At 34.9% G+C, this 22560-nt stretch overlaps 4 protein-coding genes across 9 annotated transcripts; 3 read left to right on the plus strand and 1 right to left on the minus strand.

Moving 5' to 3' along the window:
• Positions 1–334: 334 nt before the first annotated feature.
• LOC140887781 (glutathione S-transferase L3-like) lies at positions 335–4307 on the plus strand. The gene is made up of 10 exons (XM_073295253.1): positions 335–528; positions 754–828; positions 947–1007; positions 1321–1407; positions 2175–2273; positions 2370–2472; positions 2566–2642; positions 3061–3168; positions 3955–4035; positions 4125–4307. Exons 1-10 carry the CDS (start codon positions 518–520, stop codon positions 4134–4136), a joined length of 714 nt encoding a protein of 237 aa, XP_073151354.1. The 5' UTR covers positions 335–517; the 3' UTR covers positions 4137–4307.
• A 1485-nt stretch (positions 4308–5792) lies between these two features.
• Positions 5793–6227, plus strand: LOC140888205 (uncharacterized). The gene has a single exon (XM_073295896.1). It carries the CDS (start codon positions 5793–5795, stop codon positions 6225–6227), a length of 435 nt encoding a protein of 144 aa, XP_073151997.1.
• A 3887-nt stretch (positions 6228–10114) lies between these two features.
• LOC140890974 (protein CANDIDATE G-PROTEIN COUPLED RECEPTOR 7-like) lies at positions 10115–11784 on the minus strand. Its single transcript, XM_073299169.1, has one exon. The coding sequence runs from the start codon at positions 11658–11660 to the stop codon at positions 10347–10349; it is 1314 nt and encodes a 437-aa protein (XP_073155270.1). The 5' UTR covers positions 11661–11784; the 3' UTR covers positions 10115–10346.
• A 2598-nt stretch (positions 11785–14382) lies between these two features.
• LOC140890406 (uncharacterized) lies at positions 14383–21758 on the plus strand. 6 transcript variants are annotated; one of them, XR_012152186.1, is made up of 18 exons: positions 14383–14539; positions 15079–15282; positions 15794–15889; positions 16222–16274; positions 16375–16471; positions 16581–16654; positions 17107–17209; positions 17625–17744; positions 18030–18106; positions 18331–18397; positions 18956–19021; positions 19691–19798; positions 19872–20002; positions 20159–20225; positions 20337–20410; positions 20482–20652; positions 20739–20787; positions 21022–21071. XR_012152186.1 is itself a non-coding variant. In XM_073298170.1 (18 exons), exons 1-18 carry the CDS (start codon positions 14390–14392, stop codon positions 21380–21382), a joined length of 2010 nt encoding a protein of 669 aa, XP_073154271.1. In that variant the 5' UTR covers positions 14383–14389; the 3' UTR covers positions 21383–21758. The 6 variants fall into 6 exon arrangements, 2 of the variants coding, with proteins under 2 accessions (XP_073154271.1, XP_073154272.1); XR_012152185.1 differs by having other exon boundaries at positions 20717–20787; positions 21022–21036; XM_073298170.1 differs by having other exon boundaries at positions 20482–20572; positions 20717–20787; positions 21022–21758.
• Positions 21759–22560: the final 802 nt, after the last annotated feature.

Below are 22560 nucleotides of genomic sequence, written 5' to 3' on the forward strand. Positions count from 1 at the left end.
TGTACAATTACACAAGACGTGCATTCAAATAGTAGTATCATGCATAATTGACCCATAATTGTAACTTTTTGACAAATAATTTTTTACATGATTAAAATTATTGTGTCATGTTTTTTTTAAAAAAATTCAGTGTCATATGTTTTTTTAAAAAATATCATATCAATATATTTGTGTGGCATAATATATAGTTAATTAGCTTATGAACTTTTTAATTTTGTTTGAAAATAGGATTGAATGGTTTGTCAAAAAAACAAAAAGGATTGAATGGTGAACCAAAAGGAGTCTATGTGCATCAATACTTTGTTCTCGAATGATCTAATAAGACTAATGGAATTTCTACTCGATACTCGTAAGCAGTGACGACTGACGGAATCTAAACTATTGCATTCATACGATCAAACGAAGTTTGTTGTTCTATATGGACCCGATTACGTTCAATATAAAGGCTTCAATGCTCCAGTAGGCATCTTCAGATTTCAGAATCATTACTTAGCTTTTGAATTCGAAGAAAGCATTAATGGCTGCTACGTAAGCTCCTTTTTTTTCTTTTTTTTTTTCTTGGCTTTTTGTTTGAGATCATGTTGTTTTCCTCGGATTCTGAAAAATCAGCTTGTTCTTCTGGCTTCTAACTTTTTTGCGGATTTCTTTGGCAGCGTATGCTGGATTGTTCTGAGTTTTGTATTATTTTGATGTGGTTCTGGATTGTTTCACTCGTTTGAAGTGATGACGTAATTTTTGTTTGTGAAATTGCAGCGCCGTGTTTGAGGTTCTTCCTCCGATTTTGGATTCGACTTCCGATCCGCCGCCTCTCTTTGATGGAACAACTAGGTATTTTTATGCTTGAATTGGGTTTTACTGCATGATTACTAATGTGTGTGCCATTTTTTTTTAAGGAAAATGATTTTTCTGATGTCGAATGATTTGAATTTTGTTTTGTTTTCTGAAGGTTGTATATCAGTGACATTTGTCCATATGCTCAGCGTGTGTGGATTGTCAGGAACTATAAGGTGTGCCTTTTAGTTTTTGACAGTTTTTGTTGCCGCTTCTTGTTTCATATTTTGGAGAGTAGCAAAGTGTTTCCGTTTTATTGTATGTCCACGGTTAAATTTAAGCTGAAATCTATGCATTTGGGTGACTAGTTTTATGTGCGTTTTGTTGGTTTTGGCCTTTTGGGTTAACTGGAAAATAAATTGTTGTACAAGGGTATGGATGTGTCGTCATTTGATCCATTATGTTGGTAGATCTTGACAGCATTTTCGATTTGATCAATTGCTAGTTGAATTGGGCGTGTTCTTATGCCCCCAAAATGATATATTGCAGGGTTTACAAGATGAAGTGAAGTTGGTTCCGATTGACCTCCAGAACAGGCCTGCTTGGTACAAGGAGAAAGTCTACCCAGGAAACAAGGTATCCATTCTTGATGGTGCTGGTATTCATTTTTTTTACTCGTATCTGAATTTAGTTTTTTTTATCCCTTAGTTTTGATATTCAACGATGTGAAATGCACTCTTTCTATGTGTCTAATAGGAGTGCAAATGAGCCGAGCTACTCGTGAGCCGCTCGTGAGTAGCTCGGTCAAAGCTCGACTCAAGCTCGATTTGACCGAGCATACAATCGAACTCGGGCTTTAAATCTATGTGCTCGAGTTGCTTGCGACCTACTCGATAAGACACATATATGTAAAAAAAATATATCATATATATATATATATATATAATTTTCAAGCTCGAGCTCGAGTACTCGAACTATAGACGAGAACGAGCTCGAGCTTGAGTAGTAAAATATGAGTTGAGCTCGATTAGTATGCTACTCGAGCTCGGCTCGGCTCGAATGCACCCATAGTGTCTAAACTGATTCTTTTGAAATCAAGAACCTTCCTCCCCCAAAAAGAGAGAGAAGGAAAAGAATTTCAAGCCAGTGCCAATAACATGGTTTGCATGCCCACAGTATTAGTATGATCTAAATTCAAAAAGTTTCTCTTCAAAATCCAATATAAATAGCTGTGATTATTATATTTGTTGTTATTATTGTTGCTGCTGCTGAATTTTCTCATGATTTGCATGATAAATGTTGAACAAGTGGATATTAACTACTGTAGGATGGTAATGGACTTATTCGTTAGTCAAGGCACTGGATGCTCCATTGCTCATACTTTCCTCATTTCTCTGCTGTAGGTTCCATCATTAGAACATAATGGCAAAGTCATTGGAGAGAGCCTAGATTTGGTTAAGTACGTCGATAGAAATTTTGAAGGACCGGCTCTGCTGCCTGATGTAAGATATGATTTTTAGTTCTCCTTTTCTGAATGTGGTTTTTTGTTTCTTCCATTGTATTTTTATATAAATAAATCTTAATGTGAGGGCCCACAGGATCCAGCCAAACAGAAATTTGCTGAGGAGTTGATAGCCTATAGTGATACATTCATAAACAATGTGTATACATCATTCAGAGGAGACGCCGTCAAAGAATCTGGTATTGTTGTAGTCTCTCATTTTCTTACTCCATAAGTCTGTGCATCATGATATTGATCGGTTTAAAATTTTGTGAATTTTTTTTGTTACACAGCTGCTGGATTTGATTACCTGGAAACTGCCCTTCATAAGTTTGATGATGGATCATTCTTCCTTGGACAATTCAGTCAGGTAATTGATTTTTCATCCCATGATTCACCTCCTGACCATTGTTCCCCCGGCATATAATGTATTGAACCGTAACAAAAAAGAGAGAATCTTAGAAAATTCTATAGAACTTCTGGATATAATTTGGAGTTGGTTTTGGATAATGGTAAATAATGTGATTGGTTATATTAGATGCTGTGTGATGATTGCTAGAGAAAGTAGTGTGACAAAAGGGTGATCATAATTTCACAAAAAAGATATTTCAGATTCAAAATGACGCGTGTTTTCCCAAAATATGGAACTATTTTTCATGATAAAGGATAAGTTGGAATGTGTTATTTGAAATGCTAAAACTCCTTCGGATGACCTACTATTTTTTTAACATGCCACATGAGTAGATCTTTAGCTTGGATTTGTCTAATTAATGTCAATCAATGTGCAGGTAGATGCTGTTTATGCTCCATTTCTGGAAAGGTTTCACATCATTTTCCAAGAGATATTCAAACACGACATTACATCTGGCAGGCCAAAACTTGCAGCATGGATTGAGGTATTTGACCCATTCATTAGTGAAAGGTTTTGATGCTAAAACATGCACTGTTCTCTCGAATCGTCTTATACCTGGAGGTGTTTCAGTAGTTATCGAAATAGTTGCTTGCACTATGAACAGTTGACAGCCTCCTTAGATGTGGTGTTGGATTATTTTGCTGTTTCACTCGTTGGAGGTGTAGATGTCACTTGGCGTGTAAAGATTAGAATGCATATTGCTGTTGGAGTTCTATTTTTACAGCCAATGACATTGTTATTTCGTTATTAGGATCCCATGCTTTGGTTTTTGCTTTGTTGCAATTGTGAAAATGCTTGAACCTTTTCAAGAGGCTATATCTTGCCCACGGTTTTTTGTCCTAATTAAAGCAAGTCTTTAGAAATAATAGCCTCTCCAGTGATTTAAAATTTCCTTGCTCCTCCACATCCTGTATCTGCAAAATGAACTTGATGGGGTGTGCCAGCCATATCTGCTATGTCTCAGTGCTCTTATCATGAGGGTGTTTGATGTGGATCTTAGATTATGGCATATTTAAATAAAATCAAAATCAAAAGAGTATTGAAGCTAGTTTTCCATTCATATCCTTCTTGGTTTTCTTGTGGATGAATGCTCTTATACTTTATTTTTAGCTATGCAACCGATGAAATACCATGTAAGCTATTAGCCTTTGGATCATATAAACTATATATACGAAATCTCAGAAACTTCATCTGAGCCTTACAAATTGATTGCTCATGTGTTCATCTCTCTGCGCATCTGAAATTCTTGAGCATGCAAATTTTTGTCCAGGCGATAAATAAGATCGATGCCTACAAGCCAACAAAGGTCAACCCAGAAAAACTCCTGGCAGTTACCAAAAAACGTTATTTGGTAACTTCTTCTCGTGCCCAACAAATTTAATGCTTATGTTTATTTTTATGTGATATTCACACTGTTTAATTTACATCTTCTTCATGCAGGGTGAAAGCTAAATTGTGATGATAGACATCTGCTGGTGAAATAATACTGTTTTAGTACTTGTACCACTCAAATATGTACTGAATTGTCAAAACTTTGTTTATGTTCTTGTAATAATAAATACTGTTTGAAATAAAACATGTGGTGAGGTATGTTCTTATTCAAATATGCTGCTATTGCCTATATGTTTGAAGATCTTGTAGTTTATTTAGCTCATAAACTTTGATTTAAATCTTTATGATTTTCATTAAGAATAAACTATTAATAAAACTTTATAGGATGATTATATATAATAATTACGTTTTTGGAGGTTAAATCTCTCAACAATTATGTACGCTCGATTTTATTTTTTTATATTCATTATTGAAGAAATCGAATCCAACTAAAATAGGTTCATCGTATGGCTTTCCTGTGCCACCCTTACAAAAATTGACATGAATTAATTTATGATGTGACCTTCTCATATCGCTCTTATGAAAATATTTGCAATTACGAAAGATTTTTGTCAACTTGTTTACGTAATTTTTCTAAATCACATGACCTTATATTATGTATCACTATTATAAGGTAAAGCAAGAGGTGCACATGGAAATTGTTTTGATATTTTTCAGTGATCGACACTATGATGCATATTAGATTTTTTTTTTTTAATGAAGTTATTTGGACTTATTTCCGCAAAACTCATAAAATATTATAAAATCAAATTATTTTTTTCTTTTTTTAATGATGCATATTAGTTTTTCTTCACCTTTCCACTCATAAAACACTTGTATAAAATTTCTCGGCTCGTCCAAATGAGGCCAAAATTTGACATTTTTGTTATTTATAGGATGCACAAGGGTTTTATTGGAAATTAAAATTATTACCAATATAAATGACGATGAAATTATAATTTTTTGTTCAAATACTATCATGACGGCAAAATTATGTCATTTTACGTATTAGGTTCAGGCTGATTTTTTGCCATTGAAATTGAAATTGTATTAAGGTAGTGTTTGAGAGAGCTTCTATAAACCATTTCTCATATTTTTATTTATAAAATTTTGAATTTTGGTGAAATTTTGTTAAAGAAAAACTGAGAAGTTCTTCATAAAAGCTCTCTCAAATACTATTTGAGAATATACACAAAAACTCAACTGTATCACATGTTAATTTTGTGATACGAATATCCTATTTAGGTCATCTATTAAAAAATATTAATTTTTTTGTCAAAAATATTATTATTATTATTTATTGTAAATATATATGGACATGTTGACGAATAAAAATCACAAATGAGACCATGTTACCAGAGATGTACCGATCATATACACGATACATGAGCTCTTGAATTTTGTAAACATATCACATAAATGCATCAGTATATGGTTTTTCCTCAGATTTCATAAATGTAGTATCAATCTTTTTCATCACACAGCATATTTTCAAGTCTAATTAATTAATATACACTAATATGGTGACTCAACACTTAATCTTCCTCTTTATTTATTTTTTAAAACTTTCTATTTTTTATTATCCTAAAATACCATATATTTAATATTATATGCCACCACCACATACACCTCTTGATCCATTAGCCATTTTTTCCCAAATAAAAAGGCCTAATTTGACACAAAAATTCGTACTCCATATCAATATTCAAGAAACAAAAAGATCACATATCCGATCAAATGAGCAAAAACTGCATATCCAGCTGTGTGGAAGACGTGCAATCTCCGGTCAGGGCCACCTATGTCAACCTCTACAAGTGGCCGGAATCCGACGCCGAGTTCGTGAAGTCCGCCGCCGTGCACGGCAGCGCGCGGCTGCACGGTAGGGTGATGGACAGCATATCATGCAGGCAAATGTACCTCAGAAGCTACACGTTTTCAAGAAAACAGACTCTGCTTGAAAAAACCCTGAAATGTCTCGCTAAGGTTAGGGAGACGGTGGCAGCGGTGAGGGAAAGGAAGTGGGAGAGCCTCCGGAATATGGAATTCCGGCGGCGCGTGGTGACTACGGAGGTGAAGGACTTCTCCGCCGCCGCGTTTAGAGCCATGTTCCGGCGGCTTCTGTCCTGCACTACTACCTCTGTGGGTGTTCGCGTGGAGGAACTTGACTTTTGAAAAAAGGTTTATTTAATAATTTATTTCCTTATAATATAATTAATATATATATATACATACATACATACATACGCGTGTTAAATTTAATGTTGTGTCGTGTCAATTTTCATTAATTACTATGAATATGGGGATATTTGTGAATTTTATTTTATTTTATAACAGGGCATTTGTGAATTTTATGGTTTATTTTATTTTCATTTTACCGGTGCTCTGTTTAATTTGCGTCTAATTAGCTTGATAGGATTGATAATTCAATTTATATCAATAAGATAAGATACGATTCATACTTTCCATGAAAAATAATAATTTTAAAATGAATAATAATATTTTTTTTCATGAATATGAGTCAATAGGAGATTCATCGCACAAATAATAATTTTAAAATGAAAAATAATATTTTTTTTTCATCAATATGAGTTAATAAGAGATTCATCACACAAAATTTATTTGCAAAAGCCGTTTGATAGGAATTTTTCTGCTGAATTTAACATTTGTTGCAATTTTATATTTATTAAATTAAAATTACAAAATATATATATATATATATATATTGATGGTAAACTCTAGGTCATCGAATAAAACGGTGGCTCAGCTAAATTTTGTTGCAACAAGAAACGTAGCTACCCTTGATCAAGTAACCTAACATAACCAAGATATAGTAATTGTATAAATTATATATAATTCAATTTCTTGACTAAAAATATTCATTTATCATTTTATCAAAGGTCTTTTTCACCATTTCCAGGTGTTGTAATGACTAATTGAGTTTGTACATATTTAATTCTTGAAATATCGGGGTGGCAAGATTTTTTTGCAAAAGATTTGATAATATATGATATTTATTAGGAAGCGTGTAAAGTATGGGAGGAGACGTGCCCAGGAAACTAGTTTTAAAAAGATTATTTATGCACATAATACACTACTAATCCAAACTAATTATTTTCGAGCATGCCTATTAGGATTTCATAGATTTATATCTATGTGACGGGTGAACTCGACCAATATCTGTAATGAAAAATAATATTTTTAACATTAAAAGTAATATTTTTTTGATAAATTGAGTTAAATAAAGATATGTTTCAAAAAATTAACTTATGATATTGTTATATGTAAACGTGTGATTTTTTTTTTCACGTGAAAAAAACCAATATGAAACAATTGTTATCCGAGTTTATAATTACGCATGGTTTTGCTGGTGTGTGACACATAATTAATATACTATTTACCACTTAGATGAAATGACAAGTAATATAACGTAATAAAAAATAAATAATAAATTATAGTTAATATAATATTAAATTTGATTGATAGATTATAGTTTATTTGATTTGATTGATAAAATTTTATATAAAATGTTAAATGATCATTTTATTCTTTTACATTAAATAAAATATAAATAATATTATATATAAAATGTAATATATTAATTTAAATTTAATGATTTGATTAATGTAAGATAAATTATTAATGATTTGATTGATGTAAAATTAATAATTAAGAGATTGTTAAATAATATAACGAGAAGAACACAAGATTAAATAAAATAAATTATACGAGAATTAATAATATTCTGTGCCAAACGGAGCCGGAGTGTACGACTTATACGATGCATCCATAAATGAAGTATGAACGATTTGATATGGAAGGTGTATCATCTCGATTAGAGGAGAGTACAAAGGATATTAATAAATAAATAAACAAATAAAAAGTATTCGATGAATATTATTTAAAAAAATTTATTTTATATGCACATAGTTTTAATTTATATTACAAGTTATGATTACATATAGTGATATGTCTAAGATATAAACCCTACCATGGGAGCCACTCTTCAAACTTCGTATCACATATTTGGGGCTATTACATATAGTTTTAGATTTTTTTTGGAAGCAAATACACATAATTTTAGATATTTTATTCCAAATGTGGTAAGACTTGACGTACGGTATGGGCTTTCAAAGGTATGTGACGTTATGTTGAATTGGAATATATTATATACTCGGCCTGGGGGGTGGGAACTACTAAACATAGAGGCATATAAGATGGCGGATTGCAAAAGACTCATGGATGTTACGACCTAGCTCTACAAACCCATAACAAACCCCAACGCAAGTCCAGGTACTACATAGTGCAAGAATGAGGCTACAAGTCAAGGAATAATTTCTGGTTTTACAGAGGGCCTTCCGAAAGATGGGGAAATCGCGTGCACTTGCGCGAAGAAGTTTACCTTTTGGTAGAAATGTTGTATATGCAGACGCAATACCATTGTTTTTGACATCTTTTGTAAAAACATCCAGATTACTTCAAGCATTTTCTGTTCTTTATAGGAGTGAAGACGCCTAATAAATACTGTGGTGAGATAATTGGTGTGCATAGGCATATATATTAAAATTCTATGTGATACAGGGATAACATTGTACAATCTTTCTGAACCAGTATAACAAGATGAAAATTTGATCAGACGTGGGTACGAAACTTAGCAAAACCATAATCTTCACCCGTAATTCACATTCAGCAAAGAAATTGTAAAGAACGAAAAAAGTGTCCCCGAATAAGTGCAGAAAACACATGCTCCTCGGATCGTTCAAACTACTTTCAAAAACATGGCCTATAAGTAGAATATCTACCCCTTCTTTACCCGCATCTAAATTTTCTTGGAACCTTAATCAAGCAATAGTATACTATGCAAGATAGGCAACCTAGATCAATTTATATAAATAAAGAAGTCTACCGGCGACATCTTAAATGTAAAGGGCGACATCTTGACGAAGTAAGGCAAAATGGTAAACTTAATAGCATAACTATGCATCAGTCCTACACTAGCAAGATTGCTTCTCTTCTTTGTAATTTTAATTAGGAGCATGGTGTAGTTACATGTACATCTATCTGTTCAATCATAACGTAATCATCAAGATTCGATGGCAAATGCATTCGAAAAACACAATTATATTCTGAGGTCGACGGCTGAGTTCATATGCCAAAACCCATTGGCAACAGTTTTCTAGCAAGATGAAAAAACATGACAAACCTAACATCTACCACATAAAAGTATAATTTCAGGTTTTAAAAAATACCAAAGCGACAAAAGTGAGCTTAGGAAAGGAAGGCATGGTATATCACAAACAAAGGCAGTAGCCAAGAGGAGCTTTATACTTAGACTTGGCTCGAGACAGACATTAACCAAAATTTGTTGCTGACAATTTAGAGACAATATGCTAAATGCGAATTTTTCTGCACCCACTCAGAATAAATGCAGCAAAACATATTTTACATTGTCATGGAAGAATAACTTCACCGTTCAAGCTACGAGCAGGATAGCGCATAAAGTAATAACTCAAAAAAGGTAAAAAAAATTATTCTGAATCAAACTAGCAGTCATCAACACAATCATAATAGAAATTTAGAGGACAAAGCTGCTTTACATGAAAACGGTATGAATTGCTAACCACATAATTGACTGATATTCTGGGATAAAACAAGGAGGATCAGCTGAAAAACACAACCACCTTTAACAAGAGGACTTTACTTGGTGACGAAGAAACAACACAACAGATGAAGACTCATATATAAAGCAAAGATGTGTAAACAACAACCAATCACGGACCCATAAAACATTTCCATAACCCAAAGGAAATCTCACAACCCGAACCAATAAACGACGCGAACTCATCCGGATTAGGGTTCTCCCCACGGGGCAAATGTCATCTCTAGTTAGAATTACACTCAGGTAAAAGACCATTTTGCAGTAAAAGAGACAGTGTCCCAAGCCATTTTTGGAAATGTCGCACAATCTTGATAGTTACCAACTATATCCTAGTTCATTTAACAAAGAAATTATATCAAAAAGTAATCACCTGCAAAACCATTCAGATAAAGACTCGTAAATAAGATGTGAAGGACAACAACCAATTACAGAGCCATAAAACATTTCCAAAATCCAAAGGCGAACTATAAGATCAAAGTAAAAGTTTCTCTTTGGAGAATTTAAGTGAAAGAGAGAAACAGGTACACAGCTTAACTTTAAGAGAAATACATCTATAGATTGGCTAAACAAACTCAAAATCTTCAAATGTGAGGTTGGTTTAAACACAAAAAAGAGTACCATTTTGAATCTCCAACTCAAAGCTCGAATTCTTCATCCCGGAGGGCCAACTCCGCTGCTTCTTCATCCTCTTCATCAAGTACAAAGTACTCATTCCTTTCCACTGGCCTAAACATGTAAAAGATCACAGCATAAAATGCAAGACTAGCAATTTCCTCAGCTGCATTGGCCACCCATTGGTACTTATAAGCAGCAATCGTCCGAAGTGCAAACACCACAATCCTCGTGAAGTAAAGGTACCCGATAACTACAATATAAAACTGCCTAAAAAGAGTCAATTTGGCTAGATTCCTTGCAGCCTTCCCATCGGTCTTAGATGTCTCCCTCAATGACCTGATCGACCATACTATCGGAAAAATAATTGCACAACAACAGATGATATCCACCAACAAGAAAACCTGATTCCAAGTAACCCAATCCTTAATAAAAGGGCCTGTCTCCCCAATGACAACGGAAGCCACATTTGCCAAAACTTGCAATGGGATCACAATCATCAACACCTTCTTCTCCCTCTCCTGCAAGAAAGGCTTCAAGAACGACCACCCAGTACCAATCAAAATTATCACTGTAAACAGCAAGACAACCCTAATAAACTGGAAAATGTAAAACAACACATCCCATCCATGCGGCGTTCCAGTAACCTTCACATAATGCTTATCCTCAGCCGCAGCCAACAAATTCAACGCCTTCATAATCACCAATAACCCCATCAAGGCGTGAATCCGATGAACAACCTTCCTATTTTTCAAACATATAAAAATCCAGAAGCCCATAAACGCAAAATAAACAACCGAGAAACAAAAATATAACGAAGGCAACTGAGTCAGCCCGGCCGATAAAAAGTCCTTCACGTGACCATCGAGATTATAAAGCTCCGTGCGCACCTCCATCGACACTGTAGAATCAGGAGCACAATTTGCGAAGAAGAGCGAATACTCATTCGGGGAAGTGATCGGATAAGAGTGCTCGAACGAGGAACGCGGCGGCGGGGACAGATCTCGGAAAGTGAAGAGGTGTGTAATGTATCTCGAATCGAGAACGCAGAAAGAAGGGGTTTGTTGTAGTTCAATGAGGACTTGAATTAGAGATTCTTCGGATAGGAGGAAGAATCCGAGGTGGGAGGGATCGGCGGACGCGCCGGGTGAATCGACGGAGACCGAGGACACGGAGATGTTGGCTTGTCCGGTGTGGGTGAATCCGAATCGCTCGAAGAGAATCATGGCACGAGAATCCGAGGAAAATTTCAGGGTTTTGATCTCTGCGGCCGAGGGCGGAAGGATGGCAATGAGGGAGAAGACAAGGACGAGGAGGAGGAAGGGTAATTTCGTCATTTGGGTACGGCGGAGACGGCGGAAGGCGGCTGTTGTCAGGTGGAAGGAGTTGAATATCGCGTAAAAAATGATTTTTGTTCCGATAATGCCCCTAAGATCTGGATCGCCAGAAGGAAGCAATTGTAAAACTGCGACTTCTCTCAACAGAAACACGAACTGCTAATTAAATTCCCACATTTTAGGCTTATTGCATGTTTACCCTCACACTTTTCATAACATTCCATTTCAGCCCTATCTAAGTTTAAATCATATTATTATTTATTATTTATTTTCTTAAAACGTCAAATTTGGCTTTGCTACTTTATGCTTAAGAACAAAGTTATCTATTGAATATAGGTCATATATGTTGTATTTTTTTTATATTTTGCGAACAAAAAAATTTAATTTCTCTTGTTTAATTTCCAACCTATCAATATTATTCTCTTGACTGATCATTCATGTATATTTATCATATTCATGTTTAGATGAACAAGTAAATAATGGTAGACTTAGCTAGTTCACATAAAAATGCCAAATTCGACCTAAGTGGATAAATAACCTAATATAATTCATTTAGGATCCATGATTTCGTATAAGATGCTATTATTTTTAAATTATTTTTTCTTTTAAAAAATTTCCAAAATGAATTATTATGTGATCAAACATAGATAATTAGATATTATCATAACATCGAGACTTCGATTAAAATGTTACCCTTTAAATTCTTTAACAAATTGCACAAATAAATTTGATGCAATCTATCGCAGATTTGTATTTAAATATTAAAATCTTACAAAAGTTTACAATCATGTTAATGAATATTATGATTTTTCAAAAGTTGGCAGATTCCAAGTTTATGCTATGATATATTTTTAGCTAATTATACAATGTATACTCCTCTTTTATTTTATTTTATTTTACAAGTTAATTACACTTCTTTGACCTTCATCCATGCAGATTAACTCAGGTGATATTTATACAAACCTTTTATTTTCCTTTTGATAGTGAGTTGTGTTAATCCAATGTGCGGTACTCATCGAAAGTGAGTTCTACAGAAGTAAGTGTTATCCAAAATGCTAAACTCAAAAAACATGAATATATAATAGAAATAGTACAACAAGAAATATTAAGAAAACTGTAAAGCAAACCGAGATCTGTAGCTAAGTGTAATTTCCTTAAAACAGATTTGTGGCCTTCATAAGATGCTTGAGGATCAACACATACAAACTTCTATTTCTCAGGATCCAACGGTTGAACCTGTAGCAAACTAAGCACAAATTCACTACTCCGACGAACTCGAATCGTACCTTCATTTTATCACCAAAACTTAACGGATGTCAAATGAGAAGTTAACAGTATAATTCGAGAGAATACTTGAATGAGATCTTGAATATCTTTTTGTGTGCATGGATTGAAGAAATGAACACAGAATTTATAGGCTCCAAAACACACACCAAGATTCATGCATGGTTAATTAACTCAATTAATCTTGGAATTAACTCGAGAATGTGAATAGTCAAAAGTCTCAAATTAACTCAAGAATATGGAGAGCCAAAAGATACTTTCACATTCATGAACCATAATTTCCATTCAAATATTAATTTAAAACAAATTTCCAACCGTAAGATAGTAAATGGTTGAAATTTATCAATTTATGTGGATTCTACTATTTTTTCAGAAGATACCACAAATATTGATAAATTTTAACCCTTAAGTACATAATTAGAGTCGTGCTTGTCAAGATAAGATGAAATTATCCATTGAATCCAATTGTCCAGTAAATCCGATCCTCGAGTAATGAAAACACCACAATACTCACATTTCATATCTATATATATTTTTTTAAAAAAAATTTGTTTCCTTAAGGAAAAATACATCAAATTTGATTTGATGTTTTTTTAATGTTGAAATGGTATCGAATTATTACTTTAGTTCACAAAAATAGTTTCTATAACGATTTTTCATATGTAAAAATGTATAAAAATTCTCGTGAGACGGTTTCACGGGTCAAAAATAGAGTCCACTAGGTCAGCATAAATTCAGGTTAGATGTGGATGCAGGGTTTGAAGTGCTTAGCAACAGGTGGAGTGTTGGAGCAGTGGTAATGAATTCTAGCGGAATAGTCCAGGTTGCATCAGCTAGTGTTTTGAAGAATTCCGGTTAGGTGAAAGGCGCGGAGCTTCTTGCAATCAGATATGGTATGCATTTGTGTCTAAGACTTGGCCTTAATGAGCTATGTATCTTCTCTGATTCATTACAAGCCGTTGAAGCCATCAATAGTACAACATGAGATTTGGGACCGAATGGGGTTTTAGTGATGGAGATTCAATCGTTATTGGAGTTGGATAATTTTGAGGAGAATGCCGAATCGAATAGCGCATCTTCTTGCCCAGGAAGCCTTTGTGTTATCTTCTAGTTTAGAACGGTGTAACGAAGCAACTCCATCTTCCATCGATTTTATTATAATGCATGACATTTTGAATTGATGAACTTTGTTTTCTTAAAATTAAAAAAAAAAACATTTAAGGCAAATAATGTTTATGAAAACGGATCTTTGAATCACCAAGGGCATTTTCGGCAAAGCACATGGCGACGCGCGAAACGAATGGCTCGAGACTCGAACTTCTCATAACGCTCGCTCTCTGATCAAATTTATCATTCATCGATTCCATTTTCCTCTTCTTCTTTTTTTTTTTCCCTTACCATTTTGCGAAATTTATTGTGGTGAATCGGAGCAGAAATTCGCAATTATGTCGTGGATTCGATCTGCGATGAGCAGAGCTGTGGAAGCCGGCGGCAGCGGCCAACTCAGCTCCGCCGTCCGCAGCTACAAAGACACCGTCGTGCATAAAGCGGGGCAAGCCGTTGCGGGTGGCGCCAAGCTTTTTCAGGATCGCGTTGTAATGTTTATTTGTTAATCTCTCTTTGTTCGTGTGCATGTGCATGCGTCGAGTGTAACTGAAGGGAGCTTTTGCGTGGATTTGGCCCATTGATTGAAATGCTTTTGTGGTGTGACAAAGAGTTTCGTAAAACTCATTAGGATCCAGAAAGATCATTTTCACCTCTGCTTTTAATTCACTGAAATCGATAAAATTGAGATCATTATTTTGGAAAATTGTGTAGTTCGACGCATTATCATGATGTATATAAAAAGATTGTTTTAAGATCGAGACCGGGAGTTTAATGACCATTTTCCTGTAGTTCTGTGTTTAAGTTTATGGGCATCCTTACGAAACACTCTTACTGTAATAATGGATTTATAGACCACTGACATTGAATTATTATATGCAACGCCTTAATTACTTAAAACATTATGATATGCAAACATTTATTTATTTACATTCTTTTTGCATTAGATGCTATTTTGAATCTGAGCATACTTTACACAATTTATTTATGTAGGCTCTGTTTCCATTTTTGTCAATTTCTGGAATTATAGGGAGCTCGGAATTTCCAAAGTTATAAGCTTGCAGTAAAGAGATTGGAAGAAGTTTCTGTTACATGTAGGGGGATAGAGAGAGTTCAGTTACTGAGAAGATGGTTAGTTGCCTTGAAAGAGATAGAGAGACTCAATGAAGCTCTCAAAACTGAACATCTTGACTTATCTATTGAATCTAACGATTCTCCTCCAAAGCCAACAGTGGTTTGTGTTTTCAGTCAGCTTTTATATTCTGTTTCTAACTGGAGATTTATATTTCACTTGCAGAAGTTATTTTATGTGCATGATTTTTGTGTTTGGAAGCTATCGGTTGTGTTAGTTTTTGCTGGAGTTCAAATATTATTTTTGGGTCACTTCCCATGAGCTCAAACTTTGGAAAAAGTGATTTCCGACAACTTTCAGGGGAAGAAGGGGCGGACTTCTCGATTACACGGGCCCAACAAATACAAACAAATCTAGGCTAATATACTTAGGCTGCAACACGTGGAATTCCTTTTGTTATTGCTTCTTGGTGTTGACCCCACCATGATCTGCATTCAGTATTCAAGTTCTCTAGCTTGCAATTATATGTTTATGCTCTCTATCACAAAATCTTGTATTTTCTGGACCTGAATTTTGTAAAGTATTTTCAAGTTTCTACATCAAGAGAATATCCAAATTATTTTCTTAACTTTTAGCATTAGTTATCGATCATATTTCTTTATTACAATGACAGATGTTGTACTACGATCATGATCTTGGTGGAGAACCCATGAACTTTCGAGACGTGTTCCTTCATAGTCAAGCTCTTGAGGGCATAACACTGTCTTTGGTAAGATTTAAGAGTGACAGTTTTCAGTTGTTCTCTTTGCTTTTCAAACATCTACAAAACTACCCCGCACTCCTGAAGATTCCTCTTACTTTTGGATATCTTGAACTTCCTCTTATAAATAATTTCAACTACATTTTATATTGTTCCTACCGTTGTCTTCTTCTTTGCCAATGCACTTTGTTGTACTCTGTTGAAGAACACGTCTCCACTTGCTCCTACAATAATGTCAGAACAAGTCGATAATGTCTCGTCTTCTAGTTGAATTGTATTGGGACGCTTTTTGTTCTTTATGATAGATGGTGGCTGACAATAGACACTTTTTTTTGGGCCAGATATTGGAAGAGCCTAATGATGAGGAGATTTCCTTGCTTCTGGAGGTTTTTGGGTGATTCTTACTTGCCTCTTCTTATAAGATTTTATGAATCTCGTGTAATTTAGTATTTTATGTTCTCCCTGGGGGAACGATAACATTATCATGCATTCAGGCTATGTCTCATGGGTGGAAAAGAAGCTCATAATGCAACAGTTAACAACATTCGAGATTTGGCAAAAGCCTTTTCAAACTACAATGATGAAGTACTGGTATGGTAATTATCCACAAGATTTTGACAGTTTACAATGCCATTAACAATGATATTTCTGCAGATTTGAAGCATTTGTGAATGGTATTTTTTCTCATTTCTAACTCCAGGCAAAGAGGGAAGAACTACTGCAACATGCACAAGAAGCTATCGCAGGACTGAAAAAAAATGCTGTGTTAGTAAGGTGGTTAAGGGTATACCTCCCATAATTTCATAATATGTGCTTATTTAATGTTGACAAGTACTATGTGACTGGGACCATTCTTGTTTGTGAAATTCCAAACTGGTTCAGTGTACATATTAAATTTACCTTGAAGCAAGCCATTAAGGGACACGAAACTGCACAAAAAGACACAAAAACTATATGGTCTAGCATAAAACTTTTATAGTTGGCTCCATTCATATGCTTTCAGAGGCCTGCCTATAAAAAACTTCAACTAGTCATTTCTGGACAAATTCCTGTTCTTTGGGTCTCTATGAATTGGTAATGAACGGTCTGCCTTGTAAATGATATATGATGCAGTGAATTAAGTGACATCATTTATATACTTGTAGAATACTTAGTTCACGTCTTTGCACTTTCGATAGATTACCATTTTAATCATTTCTAGGTTTGTGTTTTTTATATGTTCTCAGAATAGACTCTGAAGTTTCCACTATTCATCACAAACTTCATGGGAACCAATTACCTCTAAGCAGTAATAAATCATCAGAAGCAGCAAATGAGATGTCAACAGAGGTAGGATTCTTCTCTCGTTTTGTTTTGTTTTGTTTTGTTTTTGTTTTTGTTTTTGTTTTTGGTTTTTTTTTGAATGGTCTCTCGTCTATTTTTAAGAACAATGTGTGGTCACTGAAATGGTTTCAGAGAGTCTCCACTGCTATTATTTTATGAATCTCGACTCAATCCCATTTGTAGCATAGCTTCCAAATCACTGGCCACAATCTGACAATTCCATTGGTGGAATAAATGGCAACTAATGACCATGAGCCATTTATAACTATAAAGTAGTGATCCTTGTCTCAACATTGGCCTGATGCCTCTTTCAGTAACTATATATACTCTAGTTCTCATTTGATCATGTTGGTTCTTGAGACTGCTAATTGGTAAACATAAAATCTAAGTTCTAACTACTATTGCATTAATCTGATTACAGTCGCTGCTGTCTCGAGATGACGAGGTTGAACAAATTAAACTTTGTTCACGGTTAGAGGAATTTCTTTTGTGGAAGAAAGTCTTGAAAATTAGGGATTCTCCTATTGCTCATAATCAGAAGGTAACTCTCTCCACGCTGTTTCTGTAGACAAATTAAATTGATTACTCTGACAGAGTTTGGATCTCAAACCTAGGAAATTCGGTTGCAAGTGCATTTCTGGTATATCTGAACTATAGAATGGAACCTTTTTTTAGAAGGAAATAACACAATAATTCTTTGATAGCTTGAAAAAGTTTTGTCCTCGGATCTTGTTGATGGTTTCAAATAATAACTCAAACAACACATGGTCGGATCTTGAAAAAGTTTTGTCCTCGGATCCCTGATGTTCTCATCTTCACTGTGCAGGTTGATAAGCTAAAGGTACTATCAGAATCTCTTGTTAGCTCAGCCTCAAAAGCTGAAAAGCGTATTTCAGACAACAGGTTTGTAACTGGCCCCAGCTAGGGGTCCGAATGACTTGGCAATTTTTTTCTTCAAATTTCTGATATGTTTTTCCCTCTCATTTAACAGCGAGTTGTTTATATATTTTTTATAGAGATAACTTCATAGCTATGCTGATAAAAACTTTTTACCTTTTATCTCAGATTGAACTGTTACTTTCTCAAGGAGTTAAGCGTGTATTATATCCTATTTATTGTGTATGCAGAACACAGAAAGAAGAAGCTCTTAAATTTCGTGTAACCAAAACCAGTGAAGTTAGTCTACTTGAGAAGGTCCTTTTTTACTACTATTACTACTAATGATGGGGAATCAGTGCACTTTTCACTCTGGAATATTCATCTGGCTTACAGGGATTCTAGTCCTTTTCCCTTTATTAACGATTTTAGAATATTTTTGCTTACTGCTGATGCCTTGTTGCTCTTGCTCTCTTTAAACATACTCTATCCACCTTCCTTGTTGCTGCTCTTCTCAACAGTAATGAAGCCAGGAAAGCAAATTTCTAGGGAAGCTGAGCGATTATGGTTTATGTTGTTATATGGCTAAGCTCTGAAATGTGTACTTTGAAGATGTTATGAATCATTACCTGCTTCTAATTAAAAGCTTTCCAAAGGGTTTTAGTTGGGGCGGATCCAGAATTCATGTGGGGAGAAGAGTTGGGGATACAATTCAATAGATTTAAAGGGTAGCGAAATTTGTGTTTTAGAAATTTTTTACATTGTGGGGGTTGTTGGGGGACAAACATCCGCCCCTAGATAGTAGATTTGCTTGTCACACATCTTTCTTTTCGTGAGTTATTTATTCTACTTAACTCACTGTTGGGACTTTCCCAGGAGTTGGTTTCTGAAATTGAAGCTCTTGAAAGGCAAAAGGACAAACTTGAAGGGGAGCTGAAAAAGGTATTTAAATTCACCTCTCTTCTCCTGTCTATAGTCCTATTACCGGAATGTGATGCCTGAAGTGTATTTACATTGTTGCATTGCGTAGAAAATGGAGGTATTTGTTGGTACTGAGTAGCTTGTGATTAAATTGATTTGAAATGGTGAGTATTATGATGGTTCTTCCACGATTAAAACTGAATACCAAAATTCATATGTGCCGTATGTGTGCATCAACATCGATAAATAGTTATACACTTTGCTTGCAACTTCCAGATGTTGGCTTTTCAACGAAGCTGAAGAGTCGAAAAACCCATTTGTTTGTGCAATGATGCTTTAGATTTTTCATCTTTCAGATTTTAACTTGCATTTATTCCTTCACAATTTCTTGTCTTAAAATGAGCTTCATTCTCCAGTATGCCCCAAGAGATCATTGTTATTTTTTTATGGAAAAAAAAGAAAGAAAAAAAAGACAACCCTATACATCAGGTTATGGAATTTATCTGAGTTATATTGTGCAAGAGTTCATTCGTGCATGAAACCATGACTATCAGATTTTTTATGCTGATGGTCAAAAATCCATGTCATACATATTAAAACCATACTTATAATTACGAGTGATTATGTGATGTCTGATTACCATATCATTCATACTTCAACAACAATGGCATTTCTAATAATTGTTTTTAGGTTATTACTGCCTTGACTTCAGCTCATGGCCGGCTTCAGAATACCAGGGAAGAACGATATCAGTTTGATGAAGCTAGCAATCAGATTCTTCAACACTTCAAGCTGAAGGTAAGTTGTTTTACAAAAACTTGCTTGCTGAATTATGTAATCAATTATTATCTTAAGAAATAATGCTTTTTAGGAGGATGAGCTTTCGAGAGCTATTGCTTCATACAGAGCAGAAGCAGAGGTTTGCGACACATTTATCCAGTTTCTTGAAACTAGCTGGGCTTTCCAGTCCTCATATTCTGAACAGAAGGATAAACTGGTCAAGTATGTTTCTTGTCTGTCCTATTCCCTCAAATTTAGAGTTCCCATTAATTTCCATTTGAATCTGGACTCACTTTGACTATTCTTTTAAATGTGTAATCTTAAATCTTCTTTCCTTTTGATAGTTTGCAAACTTTTTCTTGTACCCTGTTATGGTAGTGAGGAACTGGAGAGACACGAAGAGTACTTCACAAACTTGGCAATAAGCCTTCTATCTGCATACAAGGTACTAAAGACCGGGGCCATAACATGACTATTCTACTTATGGCTGATTGGTTAAACCATAGGCATGACACCAATGCTTTTTCACTTGTACGGTACCTCCTTGACTATTCAGGAGGAGTTGGGACCTTCTATTGTGTCTATTCGGGAACTTGTGGAGAACTTTAAGCTCGTGGAGAAGTTAAACTGGTATTTCATCTCTTTGGAAGTGTAGGTGTCAGTTCAAAAACATCAACACTTTTGATATATAGTGGTGCCAGGTTAGATGCACCAGCTTCTCAACAGGAAAACACAGATGTAGCCAATCCAAGAAGACGACTCGAAGAACAGTACCAGACCATAGAAACTAAGGTGTGACATGTCCAAGTCATACATATATATAAGAGTTCAATCCATCAGAAAATGTCTCATTCATTTCGTTAGTGTTTCCGGTATGGGTGTTACCAAATTTTCATCCATATATTTTTTTTCTCGTCTCAATAATCTTTCTTGCAGTTTCTAACTATCTTCAGTGTAGTGGAAAACATTAAGCAACAACTTCCTACTCGAGATAATGAGATTTCAAGGTGAGTTATGTCTACGTCTCATGAATAAGAAAAATGTACTACTGTTTATAGCCATAGCAGTATAACTTTAGAGAGGGAAGATCCCTTTCAGGGAACAATCTAGTTGCAATAGAAAAAACTCATTACAAAATTAGTTACAAAATTTTAAAGCTTTTTGCTCCCCCTAGCATCATGGCAGGATCTGATCGTGATTTTTAACTTCAGAAAATAAACAACTCGACTCATTCTTTCTAGGAAAAGAGATGCAAGAATCAAGGAACTATTAGATGCACTTGAGCGGATCAAACAAGATTTTGAATCCATTGAGAGACCAACATTTGAAACAAATACTCCATCGATCAGTGTCGAGACACCTTCAAAGGTGAAAGCCTCAAGAATTCCCTTTCTATCACCGAGGCAGCATCCACAAGACAAACCTGAGCCTCTCGGAAGGAAGTTGTCAGATGCGGAAGCACAACTATCAAAGTTGAAATTGGAATTGGAACTTGAGGATCATGGATTAGACAATTCCATGGACGGAATTTGTGAATGGGAATTTGATGACAAGATTGAGGAGGATTCAAGAAAGAGTTTACAAGAATCAAACAAAATCTAGTCACCTTCGGCCTAAGCATTCATGCAAGCTTTGTCTCGCAGATAGTGGATACTGGAGGACCAAAGATGGTGAATTGTTAGATGACCATGATGATCTACATCTAATGGTTCAAGGTCCCCACTCCGGTGACAAAAAGCATCGCGAGACAACATCGAGATAAGATGGAAACACGACATAGGTAAATGCATAGTATTTATGTGTTACACAAAACTGATATCAACTTATTAATGAGCTCAAACTAGAATATTACTAATGGATTTTACATTTTGAAGTGGATTGTGCATATTTCCACGACCACGATGCTGTCTCAAAGTGCAATTATTCACAAGTAGAATCAAAGTGATGTTAGTATCTTTTTTCTTGAAACGCGATTTTGAATCTTACATACATATATATATGGTCCGAAGCATGCATGAACAAAGATGATATTCAATAAAAGTACCATTAATTAATATCATAATCTTCTTTCTATTACTATTATACTGATGTACTATATAATGATCGTAATTTTCAAATCTGAATATATAAATATACATCTGTAACTAACTGTCGTATCTTATATTTCGTATCCAATGAACATAGCTATCGCATGTGCTCGAGTGCATTGCGAGAAATGGATCTTTTGGAGGTGCTCTGGAATACCTCTATTGTCCCCTCCTAGTTTTGGTTAGAAAACAGGAATCATATGTCAGCAATTGATTGAAAATAACAAGAAGCCAATGTGCATGAGGCCACACCAGAAAAAAAAGGAACTTTGGGCATTCACTTTTTTTAAGCTTTGTCAGCTCTCATGTGATCAATGTTGGTCCCAAGTGCGGCATTACGAGATAGAAACTATAGAAATTGAAGAATAAATAGACACCAAAATTTACGTGGAAAACCCCCAAAAGTATTAGGGTAAAAAACCACGGGCAAGACCAAAAGATTCCACTATAATATTTGGAGAATTACAACCTCTCTCTGTGTTTCCAAAAAGACACTCACTTTTTTATACAGGAGAAAAACCTATCTCACAAATATATATAGAAATAAACAAGGGAGATGAAGAACACTCAAGAATCAGATAAGAGAACTTGAGAATGAGATGATTTTGAATGCTGGGAATGCATCTATTTATAGATGCCAAAATCTGAACCTCAGGTGTGAATACGCGTGAAGGAAAATCAGAATGAAATTGC

The sequence above is a fragment of the Henckelia pumila genome, chromosome 3 (assembly GCF_033568475.1).
Source record: "Henckelia pumila isolate YLH828 chromosome 3, ASM3356847v2, whole genome shotgun sequence".
NCBI classification, from domain to species: Eukaryota; Viridiplantae; Streptophyta; class Magnoliopsida; order Lamiales; family Gesneriaceae; genus Henckelia; species Henckelia pumila.